At 39.4% G+C, this 11,459-nt stretch overlaps 2 protein-coding genes across 3 annotated transcripts; one reads left to right on the forward strand and one right to left on the reverse strand.

The window, feature by feature from the left end:
- Window positions 1-251: 251 nt before the first annotated feature.
- LOC121975438 (succinate dehydrogenase assembly factor 1, mitochondrial) lies at window positions 252-5,201 on the reverse strand. 2 transcript variants are annotated; one of them, XM_042527075.1, is made up of 3 exons: window positions 5,070-5,201; window positions 2,783-3,248; window positions 252-1,611 (listed from the first exon to the last, which is right to left on the reverse strand). In XM_042527075.1, the coding sequence occupies exon 2, from the start codon at window positions 3,160-3,162 to the stop codon at window positions 2,887-2,889; it is 276 nt and encodes a 91-aa protein (XP_042383009.1). In that variant the 5' UTR covers window positions 3,163-3,248; window positions 5,070-5,201; the 3' UTR covers window positions 252-1,611; window positions 2,783-2,886. The 2 variants fall into 2 exon arrangements, with proteins under 2 accessions (XP_042383009.1, XP_042383008.1); XM_042527074.1 differs by having other exon boundaries at window positions 2,320-3,248.
- Window positions 5,202-5,263: 62 nt separating this feature from the next.
- Window positions 5,264-6,795, forward strand: LOC121975437 (sufE-like protein 1, chloroplastic/mitochondrial). Its single transcript, XM_042527073.1, has one exon. The coding sequence runs from the start codon at window positions 5,384-5,386 to the stop codon at window positions 6,515-6,517; it is 1,134 nt and encodes a 377-aa protein (XP_042383007.1). The 5' UTR covers window positions 5,264-5,383; the 3' UTR covers window positions 6,518-6,795.
- The last annotated feature ends 4,664 nt before the right edge of the window (window positions 6,796-11,459 follow it).

The following is an 11,459-nucleotide window of genomic DNA, read 5'->3' on the forward strand; positions in this document are numbered from 1 at the left end:
TAATTACCTTGATATTGAAAAAAAAAACCAAGAAATGCAAATTTCAAAAATTAAAAAATTTTGGAATGAGCTAAGGTATTGATGTTATATCTTTTATTTTTTAAAAAAAAACAACAAAACTATTATACCTTACATATATGATGCAATTATGACAATTATCACAGGTTTCAGTATAGTTAGAAAAGAAGATATATATTTCCAGCATGTTGAGAAATAGTAAGAAAGCCCAAGTTATATAAATTAGCACAAACTGAAAGATAATGATATTACAATTATCACAAGTTTAGCATTACTGAAGAGGGTATTGAAGTTTCAAACTATTAGAATTGCTACCAAAGCAAGTAAGAAACTATGCATGATCTGGTATTGTAGTAGTAGTAGTGTAATCAAGAACAACAAAGCTCCAACACAGTCATAGAGAACAACAATGATATATTAATGAATATAGATGAAGGAAATGGATGTCGCTGCCAACCAAGGATACAACCAGACAGCTGGCCAAGGACGCGGTCCTTGGCCGACCATGATGATCGTGCCTGAAGAAGGGGAGAGAGGGGGAGGAAGAAAGGTACCGAGTTTGACGGAGATGAAGTTGTCGGTGACCATCGACTTCAGGAGGGGATGGAGATGGCGTTGCCGGCGACCGTTGACAGTGGAAGCAGCAGGGTTCAGCTGGAGTTCGGGTTAGGGCACAGAGATGACTTTTGAGAGCAAAAGGGTTTAGCGAGTGGGTTTTGGCATAGAAACATGTGTTTTGAACGCCAAACACTGTTCACATCTTTGTCATTTTCTTTGTGGAATATGAGGCTAAACAGCTAAACGTAATTTCAGGACAGAGGATTCGACCTTCACCTTTTCCTTTTTCCTTCACATGTCATTCTGAGCCCAAGCACTGGTATCAAAGATCTCTTCAGTGTCCATTTTCAACTTCAGATTGAAGTGTATGATAAGACCTGCATCATTTGTTGTTCAGAATTAAGATTACTGACAATGACGCTCTGCAAAGTTTATTGACAGTTGTCGGTGCAAGAATCTCTCTCTCTCTCTCTCTCTCTCTCTCTCTCTCTCTCTCTCTGTGGTAATGCTAAAGGCAACGGATCGACTGCTTGCCTTCACAAATTAGTTAGACAACAGCCTTGTGTGAAGGAAAAGGTAGCCCTCTGTTTTGAAGTCAAGATGAGGACTTCATTTCACCATTCTCATATTTTATTTGCTTATCTTTTCCATCATATTTAAGATATTAAAGAAAAAATTTAAGCATTTCAAACCCACCCTAACAGTTAAAAAATATATATGAACTACCATAAATAAAATATCCTCAAATTGCTTTCATCCAACACCTAATACTTTTATCATAATTGAAAAGCATGAACTAGGGTACCTATCAACTCCAATATCATCATCATTTGAAGTCAGTAGCCATAATTAAAATACCCAATTAACTTATGTATGTCCATCTCCATCCTCTTTTTTCAGTATTAACATGACGCATATCTCCTTTATTGAATGACACAAGTTGTTCCTATCATGAATCTATATAGATACGCATCTAATTTATTGTAGGCTCCCCAACTGTAACTGGATAGCTGGGCTGGATTGCATCGCTGCATCCTGTTGTTTGCATTGAATGTCAGAAAAACTTAATCATACTTTTTTAGATGTAAAATTGCAGAACTTAAATCGTATGTTAAATGGTAAACAAATAATATATAATAAGGAGAGTTTTGAAACAAACAAAATCCAAAGCATTCATTATTTGCCAATAACACTTGCAAAATAGTTATTGCTCCTGAGTTTATCATTTTTATAGACCATGCATGATTTATCCATGTTGACTTTGTTAATACTATATCAAATATGAATTTGTACAATGAATTTATGAACATAAGTAGGTTTGAACCTTTATGGAAACAAGCATTTATCAGTTTCGTGTTATCAGTCTTTATTAATACTTGATCATCTTTATTACATTCACAGTATAGCATGACCTGACTGGAGCACAATTTTAGCTCCTTGTTTTATCATGTACTTTCTACAAAGATGAAGCGAAATACAGTGCAAGAAACAGAATTTGTTGGACAAATTTCAATTTCTCATTTCCTGTGTTGGCAACAGTTTTAGCACATCAACCAGTCGGCATACAGGAATATTAAATGGTAAAGGAAAAACCAATTGGTCAGGACTTCATAAGCACAATGATGAAGTAGCAACTCAAGTTGTTTGAACCTTTTAACTTGCTTAGGAATTGTGTTCCTCGATAGGCATTGAATTCATTAGAAAATTTCAACACCAGATTAAAAATAGGATAAGATTACGTACAATAGATCTTTTCTCGGGACCCCGCATGACGAGAGTTTCGTGCACCGGACTACCCCTTTTTTTTAGATTTGACTATCTGGTATTTTGAGACTTGAGTTGACAACATGTTGCAAAAGGCGGGTCCCGCCGCCCAGCGGCCCCCTCACCCCTGTCCCACGAGTATGAGAGGGAGTAAATCACGGTGAATACGGGCCCGGCGATGACATGGCGGTCGAAGGTGTTTAGCACGGACAGATATTGATGTTATCGCAATTGCTGCCGCAGACCTTCGACCTCCCGACCCATGTTGCAAGAATACCATGTCATAACCGGTTGATCCCGCCCGTGGGGGCACTTGAGTTGACAACATGCTCAATATGCAGGTGGAGATGGATCACCAAGTTTCCAAAAATAAAAGATCAATGGAAGTAACTTGTAAGAATTGGATAAGAACTGTCAATATTGAAGAGGGAGAAACATTTACTGAGGTTTTTGCCCAACTTCTAAAGTAGCCAATTTGACAGTATCCACACTCTTGAGTTGTTCGAGCTGTTTATTGCCTTGTGAATATTGAAGAGGGAGAAACATTTACTGAGGGTTTTGCCCAACTTCTAAAGTAGACAATTTGACAGTATCCACACTCTTGAGTTGTTCGAGCTGTTTATTGCCTCGACGGAGCAAATACTCAATGTAAAGGAAATTTTTTCGGTCCACAGCTTCCACATTCTTCCGAAATTCAGCTGAGACGATGGATTCAATCTGTGAGCGCTCTTCGGGTGCCTTTAGACGAGCTGCTCGGAGAAATCCTCTATATAGTCCTAGTACCTGCTTTTGCAAGCCAGAGAGCTTCGGCCGAGAAGTCATATCAAAATCCTTTAAGTTACAACGAATCACATTGCATTTGGCGAAGAACCACCTGCCCTTCTTGAGATTTCACTCAGAAGGATAGCCTAGAAACGAAAAGATATGGTTAGGCATTCATTATTGGCATTAATCATTAGAAAGTGTGTTCTTCAGGGTTGTTGTCATTCTGTTTACTGCATTGAATAAGGATTCATAAAATTTGTTTTCAAATGCATTGTTAAGATAGTCTCAGGTAAAAACTCTAATATTCGCTACTGTCATGGCACAAATATTAAGACTTGGAAAGAATAACCCTGTATCAGTAGTTGGTAAAAACTGACGGTCTACCAGGTTATTTGGAACCAAATCCTGCTGGAGTGTAATATTTCTGATGTATGATAATTTCAATTTGGCAGATGCTAAGAAACTGAAAGAACCTGCTACCAAGGAACCACCAAGTTGGAAGATAAAACTCAAAATTACTTGACCAGTGAACACTGCCATTGATTACTTGGTGCAATCATTCAAAAGTTGATAACTTGATGAGTGAATGGATAATATATTCAAGATTAATATCACATAAAGGTTTCAAACTCACAATATCATCCCAAATACTTGGCCAATTTGCAGTGTTGAACTACCACCTTCCCTTCAAAACAGTGACCTTATACTATTGATCAGTCCAACCACACTGTTTGATCCTTCTTGATGGTTTGGGCTCTCTGGCCTCAACATCCAGAACTTCTTCTAATTGCCAAGGAAATAAATACTGGAATCCTATGATTTTTGTACTGCTTGTGACTAAAATATTGTTATGGGCTTCCTCCACTTGATTGCCCTCCTATCGATTAGGGAGGGCATATACCAAACAGCAAAAAATCCTTTCTGTCGCATAAGAGACAAAACAACACGCCTAATCTAAGAATGCAATGTAGTAGAAGAGGCATGGAAGGACATCATCATTTTGCTAACTAAGAATTATAATCCTTTCCGTATACTCAGTAGGATCTCAGCTCTCCTTGAACCCAAGTAGTGCTGATATATCCCAAAGTATATATGATTTACTCCGGCACTATTTCGGACTATAGGAACAATGTATAACAATCAATATTACACTCTTCCTTTGTGATATTGTTAGCAAAAATTTTAAGTCCACTCAATACTTGATATATCCTTTTTATCCTCTCTTCAATTTTGTACTCAGCAGTACTCATTTCTTCCTTAAATGAAATCATAGGTTATTTCCTTATCAAAAACAAAAAAACCCATAATTTTTAGATTTAAATGAGCTAAAATTTATGTGAAAAAATTATAAATTTCAATTTTCAAATATCATGTTCAGAATCATAGGATTTGAATAATAATTTATTGGACTGTATCACATCTTTTACTTTCATGATTTTTCATAAAATTATCAGGCACAAATTGACCCTCTTTCATCGGATTTGCAAAAATTTTGGGGCAATATATAAGACTAATTCCTTCATCTTTTCCTCTTTCAAACACATGGGGAAGAACTAAAATAACAGAATTAGAATTATAATTCCATACGATTTTATGGTTCCAAACAAGAGGTAAACTTTACCAAACTGTGATCCCCTAAGCGAATAACAAAGAGAGAAAATGACATTATGAAGTATGACCAAGTCAAAATTTGTTTTTTTCCTCATTTTTTAACAAACAACTTAAAAGAACAAAAAGTGGATAAAAAAGGGGGGGATCCAAACTTGCAGAATAGCAGAGAAAGCATACCGCAGCACTCCAAACCGACCACGGAACACTTATCATTCCGATTCAGATCCATGATGAACTAATAACTATTACTAAATTCAGAACGGAAGGACAGACAGACTGGACAGGAATAGTTTAAACAAAATATCGGAAAACACAATATCAAGTATGGAAGGGAAGAGAGAAAGGCAGCAAACCTTGCGAGAAGGAAACGAAAGATAGACAGTGTCGGTGGTGAAATGAGGTGGAGGCCGGCGGCATTGCCCGGTGAGCGGTGCCGCCGCAATGAAACGAAGGCATAAAAATTAATACCCTAAAATTTTAAGTTGGGCCCGGTCCATGATCAAATCAGGTTCGGGTACGGTATCCTCTCAAGAGAACCCAAACCCGTGCGTTGGCTATCGGGTATGAATTTTAGGATCCGCGAAGGAAGGCCGCAAAAGAAGGCAACGGGAACGCAGTGCTGATCGGGACACCATTCTCCGTTTCTTGCTCGATCGATCGATCGATCATGGCGTCTTCCATCTCCTCTTCCGTTCTCCGCCTTCTTTCATCTCCCAGGATCCTCCCAAATCCCTCCGCTTTCTCCTCCATTAGCGCCTTCCTTCTCCCCTCGAGATCGCTCGTCTTCTCCTCCCCCATCTCCTTCCAACCCCTCCCCAAATCGCCCTCCTTAGCCGGCCCCCTCCGCGCACAACAGCAGCAGGAGGAAGATCAAGAAGCCACCGCCTCCATCGACGTCTCTCTCATCCCTCCCAAGCTCCGCGACATCATCGCCCTTTTCCAGTCCGTCCCCGAGCCCAAGGCCAAGTACCAGCAGCTCCTCCACTACGGCGCCCGGCTGCCGCCTCTCGATCCGGCCTTCAAGATCGACGCCTACCGAGTTCGCGGTTGCGTCTCCCAGGTCTGGGTCCGCGCCTTCGCAGACCCCGACGACCCCGCTGCCGTCCGCTTTGAGGCAGATTCCGACTCCGCCCTCACCAAGGGCCTCGCGGCCCTCCTCGTCTCGGGCCTTTCCGGTTCCCCTGCCACCGTGATTGCCCGAGTCCCACCCGACTTTGTTCAACTCCTTGGCCTCCGCCAGAGCCTGACTCCCTCCCGGAACAATGGATTCCTCAACATGTTAAAGCTCATGCAGCAGAAAGCCCTCCAGCTATACATAGAAGACGCCAAGGCAGAGAAAAATAAGGCCATAGAATCTGAGACGAAGGGTACGGGTAAAGTAGAGAAAGATCCAATCTTGGATCAAGAAAAAGCCAAGGAAATCAGCAGGGAATCGCTCTCGCCGAGCAATGGCAGTGCGAGTCCATCCATCAGTTCTGTGGCCGATAAAAAAGATAGTTCTGAAATCTATGGGGACGGCATTGGTGGGAGAAAAAAGAGGATTGTTGTGAGATTGAAACAAGCTCTGTCTCCTGTGGAATTGGAGGTGAAGGATGTGTCTTATCTCCACGCTGGCCATGCTGGAGTCAGGGGGAGCGCCGATGGAGAAACTCATTTCAATGTCAGGGCGATCTCGAAGGAGTTCGAAGGGAAGAGCTTGGTGAAGAGACACAGGCTTATATATGATCTGCTGCAAGAAGAGCTGCAGCAAGGATTACATGCGCTCTCCATCGATGCCAAAACTCCATCAGAAGCTCAATGAAGTTAAAGTTTCTCTTTACTTATTCCTTCTTGTTTTTCCCACTATGGAACGAGGGACCATGATTTTAGAGCATCCATAGATTTATGAACAGGCTGAAAGAAAGTTTTTCTCTTCCAATGTTTAACTAGTTAAACACATGATACCTTCAGAATACAATCATGTTCGATTATGCTTGTGTTTATTTTCTCTGTTTATTGTTAGTAATTTCAGCCTTCTTGTGATCTAGTTTATCCTAATCACGTAATTTCGTTTTATTTGAATGCACTAGATTTTGTCAACTTTTCCGAGTTTCCTCCGAACTGTGATCATTGTTGTGGAATTTCATGCCACGGCAACAATTCAAATTTTGCTAATCTATGCTCATGAACTTTCAATTTCATGAGTAAATGTTTTATTAAGATAATTAGAATTTTTATTAAACAATTATTATTTTATTAGTAATCATTCATATTAATAAGTAGAATTATAGATGAATCATATGTTAGTAAGTGAATGAAAGGGATCCCGAGGGAAAGGAATCCCGGGGGAAAATAAATCTTTCGAACGAAGGAAGAGAAAGGAAAAGAGAGAGAAGTAGAGAAACAAATCCTGCGGAAAGCCTACGAAAGGAAGAGGGAAAGAAAGAAAAAAAAAAAGGAAAAGAAGGGGGGAAACGGCGACACCTCCCGTGCCACAAACAGCTCGAGTGTCATTACTGGATTATGTCAAGTGCCCCATCTTAATCAAAACCCCTCCGCCATCAGCCACAAAGACGAAAGTCGACCACTGCTCGCGGGAAGCGAGGTGAAAAGAAAAGGAAGGGTCGCAGCAAGCACGAGGTGAACCTGGAGGAGAAGAGGAAGAGGGCAAGGAGCGGAAGAAATGCTCGCTTCATCCTGCTTCTTCTCAATGACTTCACAAGAGATCCTTCTGATCATCTTATGAGCAAATCAATCAATGGTTGCTTCTGTTATCTCGAGGTGCCTTGTAACTACTTCTGGCCTTCTTCCATTTCTTCCACGACTGAGGCACAAGGCGGCCTTACAGGGCCGCCGGCTAGCGATCGAGTGAGGTGGCATGTAGGACAGATTGGTGGAGGGCAGCGTGTGACGAGGAAGGAAGGAAAGTAGCATTCCGTCCGAGCAGCGGGGACAGCTCTCCAGGGCTCGCGAGCAGCCATGAGGGTGGGCACCTGCCACTCCCACTCGTAAACAACCGTGAGGGAGAACGCCGCCGCTTGCGAGCGGTTGTGAGGGGACGCACGCCACTCATGCTCGCGGGCAGCTGTGAGGGGACGCCCGCCCGCCACTCATGCTCGCGAGGTTGAGGACAAGAAGAATGTGAGAGATGCGACAGGAAGGAAGACACGCGTTCCACCCGATTTTAGGGAGATAAAAATTCGGCAATTTACTAAAAGGCGTACTACAGTTAATGTATTTATCAAAAAGTGCATTACAATTTTGTATTTACCAAAAGGCGCAGGTAAGTGATGTATATTACCGAATATAACCCTACCGCCAACCAACACCTCTGATCAGTCATCAATTCTCAGGCATCCGAACCACATTTTTAAAAAACTTAGATATTAAAAAAAAAAACGATCATTAGGGTACCTCCCTCTTTCGTGACATGCGAGTGCAGCTCGGTCTTGTGAAACCCTAGTTTAGTGTTCGTGAGCCATCAGTTCGAGTTTTTCTCAAGCGTCATCTATCTAGCATTTCAGTTTAATTAAAAACCAAGAGTGTTCGTGAGCCATCAGTGAAGGATTCTAGGGTTTACATTACATTAATCAGCTAGTATCATAATGGCGCAAAGACGTCGATCGGGTGAATCATCATCCTCGCCACATCAATTAGCTGTAAAGGTTATCATTTTACAAACTCTGTGATATTGAGAAGCTGAACTAGTATGTTTTACATTTTTTTATTTTTATAAAGTATAGGGTTCAGTTGATGTTGGACAGAAACTGCATTGGAACAGTGTCCTCGGTCACTTTAAAAGTTTTTTTCAACCATCCACGAAGAAAGGAACGCATGGAGGCGGTGTTATTTTACATGACCGACACATAGTGCTGATCAAACAGTCACCCTTTCGTATTTTTTTGGACATAGAAGATATGCAGCACATCCGTGGGATTTTGGTAAATATATTTGAAAATTAGGATTCAAGTAGTCAAACCTTTAGATTCTCAGGTACAATTTATAAATTTGTATTTTAATTACAAAGTAGTTGTATGGTAAAATTTAAGCTTTTGCTAAACGTGGGCCGATACGATGTCGTATCAGTGCTTGATACGACATCGTATCATACATCTTATCAGGCCCAACGTGGGCCTGATACGATGGAGTATCAGTTCTTGATATGACATTGTATCATGTCCACGGTGTTCCTAATACTTTTGTATGTGTTGGTAGAATTCTAATAATAATTTAACTTGGTCAGGTGTTCCGGTTTGCTTCACAAGAGGAGACGTTTCATTGTTGCTCGGTATTGCAGACCGAGGAGCTTCAATTCCGATTGATTCAGCTAAAGCATCCAGTGACCTTTTTCTAACTTACTTCTCAAACAAAAAAGAAGCTACTAGATCAAGAATTGAGGAGTTGCTTAAATTTTATGGCAATCGCGTTGAAGTCGAAGATGATGTTTTATTATTTTGCAAATTCTATATTTTGTATATATTTGTTTGTGTCTTATTTTCTTCTAGTACATATAAGGTCCCGTTAAGTCTTATAGATATAGTAGATGATTTTGAGAATCTTGATAGATTCAACTGGGTTGAATCAATCCATGAATTTATGGCTCCACAATTACCTAAGATTGGGGACATATTTTCATCAACTGAGACAAAACATGCTAACACCAACCTCCCTTACCTAAAGGGATTTGCTGGTCTTTTGGCAGTAAGTGTTTAATTTGTGTGAAAATTTTTAATATTTTGCGAACAATTATAAAATAGTTAACCCTTGTCATGGTGAATCAGGCATGGTTTTTGGAGCATGTTCCAATCCAAAAACCATACAAAATAAAAGGAGCCAGAATAAATAAGTGGAGGAATATTCCTTCACATATTAGTAAGGTGAGAGAAATGATTAACCAAGTTTAATCTGAAGAGGTAAATTTAGAATACTTTGACTATAGTTTGGTAAAAAAGTATGGTTTTAACATGTGGTTTAATATTCTTACAGGTTGTGATTAACCTAATCCCTAACCAAGATGAAAGATCATTGGTTGAGAACCTTGCTGGCGTTGAGGACAGTCCACATGCAATGGAGGCATCACAAATTGAAGTGAGTGTAGGAGGAAGGCAGATTAATAAGGATTGTTGTAATTGCATTATGCAAGCAAACATAAATAAAGAGCTAACAATGGAGAACATGCAATTGAAGGAGAGGGTGAAAGAGTTACTTAAAATAGTTGAAAAAAAGGCATGGAATCTCAATATAGCGAGCCTATAGACGATCCTCAAATTGAACCTGTAGGTGTTACAACAAGAAGTAGGAGAGGACGTGACAGAAGTCGCTATGATTACAGGGATACTCCAATTGATAGTCCATTGTGGCTCAAAACTTTACCTAAGAGGCAGCGTAGAAATATACATATAAGTGAGCCTGCGGAAAAAGTTACAAGTATAGGATAAGGAAAAAAATTTGTCAAAGAATATGTTGTTGTGGGCAAGGGGAAAGGAAAAATAGGTTTGGATGAAATGGAAGAAGAAATTAATATTGTACAAATGATGGAAGATAAATCTGATGAAGAGGCAGACAAGGATGTAGAAATATTTGTCAAATATGACAAAATGAGGAAACAAGCAATTGCTGTAAGACGATATATGCAAATTTCGTTGCAATTTGTTAGATATAATGGATTATCTAATTGCCTTTTTTGTTTGTATGCATAGTATGTGAAGAAGCAATTTAAGTCTTCCAAGAAAAAAAAACAAGACGAAGAGGTGGCGTACTTGTTAAAAGCCTTGGAGGAAATAAAGTACGTAAATTAAATAGTTGAATAGTAAAGTATAATATATGCATATCTGATTACATATTTGGGCTAAGGTTATCAAAAAGAAATTTGTAAAAATAATCTGTGATTTGTTTACTTTGTAGGTTTACAAATGATATAGTTTGGGAGGAACCACCCTTTTGTTTAAATTTGTATTCCCTTTTATCTGGTGTGAATGGAGAAATGTTGACAATAGGGGATGTAATCGACACGTATTGTAAAATTTTATTTAGGGGGGCATTCCCGTCTGGAAGCACATACAACAAGTCAATATATTGTTCAACATTCTTCACAGTAAGGAATTGATTTGATTATAGTTAAAAATAGAATTCTTTTTATTAGTTGGTTATGTATGTATGACTTTGCATATTTGTAGTCATTAATGAAATCGTCAAGTAAGTTTACCTTCGAACACATGATAAAGACGGATAGACGAGATGAAGAGGTAAGGTATATATTTATACCTTTGTGCAGTGATAATGCACACTTCCACTTGCTGGTGGTCGACACCAAATCAATGACGTTCAATCAGTACAATTCTCTTGCAAGTGGAAGTAAATACAAATATGAATTTGAAGCAGCGGTGAGCATATAATAATAATGATATTGTTTGTATTTTAATATAAATGCTAGTTGATGGAAAATGAAAATTTCCTCTTTAATGTTCAGGTATCAGATTTTAAATTATATAGTCGTGAGCATGTTGCTGCTATTCATCCAAACTTGGAAAGACATTATCCGTTTGATAGATGGGTCTCTCGCACAATTGAATGTCCACAACAACAAGCAAGGTAAATCGAGCACAAGGTGTGAATATAAATAATTGATAAAAAATTATTGACAATTAAAATGCTGTTGTTCTTTACAGCGTTGACTGTGGCTTCTTTGTGATGCAATACATTCGATGTCTCCTATATGATATGAAGATGGACTTCAAACAAGGAGACATGAAAAAGATTAGAAT

The sequence above is a fragment of the Zingiber officinale genome, chromosome 4B, assembly GCF_018446385.1.
Source record: "Zingiber officinale cultivar Zhangliang chromosome 4B, Zo_v1.1, whole genome shotgun sequence".
Classification (NCBI taxonomy): Eukaryota; Viridiplantae; Streptophyta; class Magnoliopsida; order Zingiberales; family Zingiberaceae; genus Zingiber; species Zingiber officinale.